General features: G+C 37.0%; 1 protein-coding gene across 1 annotated transcript; it reads left to right on the forward strand.

The window, feature by feature from the left end:
* Window positions 1–1,602: 1,602 nt before the first annotated feature.
* Window positions 1,603–2,293, forward strand: LOC130712242 (uncharacterized). Its single transcript, XM_057562074.1, has 2 exons — window positions 1,603–1,915; window positions 2,283–2,293. Exons 1-2 carry the CDS (start codon window positions 1,603–1,605, stop codon window positions 2,291–2,293), a joined length of 324 nt encoding a protein of 107 aa, XP_057418057.1.
* Window positions 2,294–2,906: the final 613 nt, after the last annotated feature.

The raw sequence follows: 2,906 nt of genomic DNA on the forward strand, positions 1-2,906 counted from the left end.
TTTCACAGAATTACGATCAGCAAGGCGCATCTCATGTGCTTCCAATGAACTCTGCAACTCTTCTATCTTCATGCTGTCCACATCTTTAGATTCCTCAATTGCCACTACGATGTAGTCAAATTTGGGAGCCAAGGACCTCATGATTTTCTCTATCACCATCACATCAGTGATCTTTTCTCCACATCCCTTCATTAAATTGACAGTGGTTAGGATCTTGGTGAAGTATTCACCAACCTTTTCATTCTCCTCCATCTGAAGACCTTCATACTGTCTTCGAAGAGTTTGCAACTTTACCTTCTTTACCTTGTCACTGCCACTATGAACTTTCTGTATAATGTCCCACATCTCCTTTGCTGAAGATGCATTTGCTATTTTCTCAAAATGCGTATCATTCACGCATTGATGAATGAGAAACATCGCCTTACAATCCTTCTTCTTCATATCGTAATGAAGAGTCTTCTGTTCTTCAGTCATGTCTTGGGTCAGTGGTTGAAACCCATTCTCTATAACATCAAGAACATCTTGAAACCCAAATAGAACTTTCATCTGAGAATTCCATCGATCCCAATTCTTATCAGTTAGAACTGGGAGATTTACTCCCGGCAGATTGTTACTTGCCATCGTGAGGGTTTCAGTTTCTTGATCAAAATCGAGATTCACAGCGTGTAGGGGAGGAACCTCTGAAACTCGCAGCTTCCACTAAGTTCAGAATCGCAGAATTACAATTCTGATGAAGGACGAGACTCGCAGAATCGCACTTCAACAAAACCGAGCCAAACAGATTTGAAACACACAGTTTCACAGCAACCCTAAACCACCAAACCTATCACAGGCCTCGAAACTCGCAGCTTCGATCAGAGGTTGGGTTTGGCTCCGTTTAAACAAGATTGAAACACGCAGCTTCAATCTTCACGACCCGCAGGTCCAAGAATCGGAACGTGCTCTAGATACCAAGTTGTTGGAGAAAATAGAGAATAACGTGAAAGAGTAGAGAGAGAGATTGAGGGAAAATATATTATTGACTTAATTAAAACTGAAAGCAATACATGTCTTATATAAAAGACCTAACTTACTAGAAGATAACTAAAAGATAACTTCTTATCATAATAACTAAATCAGTTATTATCTTTTATTCTAGCCTCTATCTAATAGCACTATATCACTATCTATTAGCTAGATTTAATATTTGAATTAATATTCACAATAAAATGTAGTTTTTTAGTTTCTTAAGGTATCGTCATAATCAGCAGAGATGAGACTAATCCCCTTGAAACTCATAGATCACATTAAGAAGGTAGACCCCTTTCAACAAATTTTTTTACACACATTATATAAGAATCAAACTTTAGACTAAATATTTAACGAGCACATCACTATTAGTATTGTTATTAATTATATTTATCCTCTTATTTATGATATCATTGAAAATCATAAATGAAGGCAAAAAATCATAAATGAGCGTTTCTTCAGCCTAGGAAACAAAAAGTTAACGTTTCTTGGTGTTACCCCCACACATCTTTGTCCTCCTCTGCATGCACACACACACTCTCTCTCTGTTACAGTCACTGAAACCCAGAAGCTAAGGTGGTTTTTTCTTTTCCGATGGAAACACCACCATTTCTGGAACAGCCACCAGCACCATCACTACCGGCATTGGAAATGACGGTGGAAGGGTACACGACCGATTCGGATAACGGGTCGTACGGACCTGTTATTGCGGTTTTGGCGGTGATCGTCGTTCTGTGTATCGGATCCAACATGGTTGGCAGGCTCTGTTCAGGTCGTCAGATCATGGGTCGTGGTGGTAACTTCGACATTGAGTTGGTCGAGACCCAATGCTCCTCCGGTGTCGACGGGGGAATAGCTCGTACTCCTCCTCCGCCACCTCCTCCGCCGGCGGCGGAGCCTGGAGACGGTGACGGTGACGATGTGATCATACCGGTGGAGGCCATTCATGAGATAATAGAAGAAGATGATGAGATAATAGAAGAAGATGATGATGAAGAAGATGATGATGAAGAAGAGGAGGAGGTTGAAGAACATCATGAACAACAGCAACCACCACCAAAGCAAAACTTACCTGCGACAGTAGTTAATTAATAAATTACTTTAAGGAAAATAATGTTGAAAGCTGAATGTTGATGATCATATTAAGAGGAATTTAAAAATTATATTATCTAAAGTTATATATGTGTTTTTCTGAATGATTCTTCTGTTGGTTCTGGTTAATTGCTTATGGAACTTGGTTGATAATTGGTGCATGTGTGAATGACTGAATGTAGGTTCTGAATGAATGACCCTTTGCACATTGGTATACCATGTTAGGTGGAGAATCAATTTTGAAACCCTAAAGTTACTAGTACAAGCTTCTTCTAGAATTTTTTTGGTTACATATTTTTTTTGGTTACAAGCTTCTTCTAGAATTGATTACATGTTTGGATTAACTTTTTATTTGTTGTACCCACAAGCTATTCACAAAAAAATTTTTCCAAAATTGGTTGACTTCAAAATTAATTTTTGAAGGATTTCTATATACGCAGATAAAATCTTTAGAATCAATTGCCAAGCATGTTGTAAATTCTTATATAATAAATTTTGAAATTAGAATCAATTCTGAGGAGAAGTTTCTGGGTTTTAGAAATAATTGATTTAAAAAATTAATACATTCATACTAGTAAAAAAATTTCAAACACAGTTTTTTAATTACCATAGAATGGGAATAGAGAAAGAGGCACCCTTTCCCTCTAAAGAGTGAAATCACTTTTGTGTCTAAAGTAAGACAATTTGGACTTAATGAATATTTGGAAACTCTTTCATGGATATAATTATTGGAAATTTCTTTTTTTTACTGGTAATATTACTAATATATGAAAAATGCACCTTTACTTGCAATTCTTTAAAGGATG

The sequence above is a fragment of the Lotus japonicus genome, chromosome 4, assembly GCF_012489685.1.
Source record: "Lotus japonicus ecotype B-129 chromosome 4, LjGifu_v1.2".
In the NCBI taxonomy this organism is placed as follows: domain Eukaryota; kingdom Viridiplantae; phylum Streptophyta; class Magnoliopsida; order Fabales; family Fabaceae; genus Lotus; species Lotus japonicus.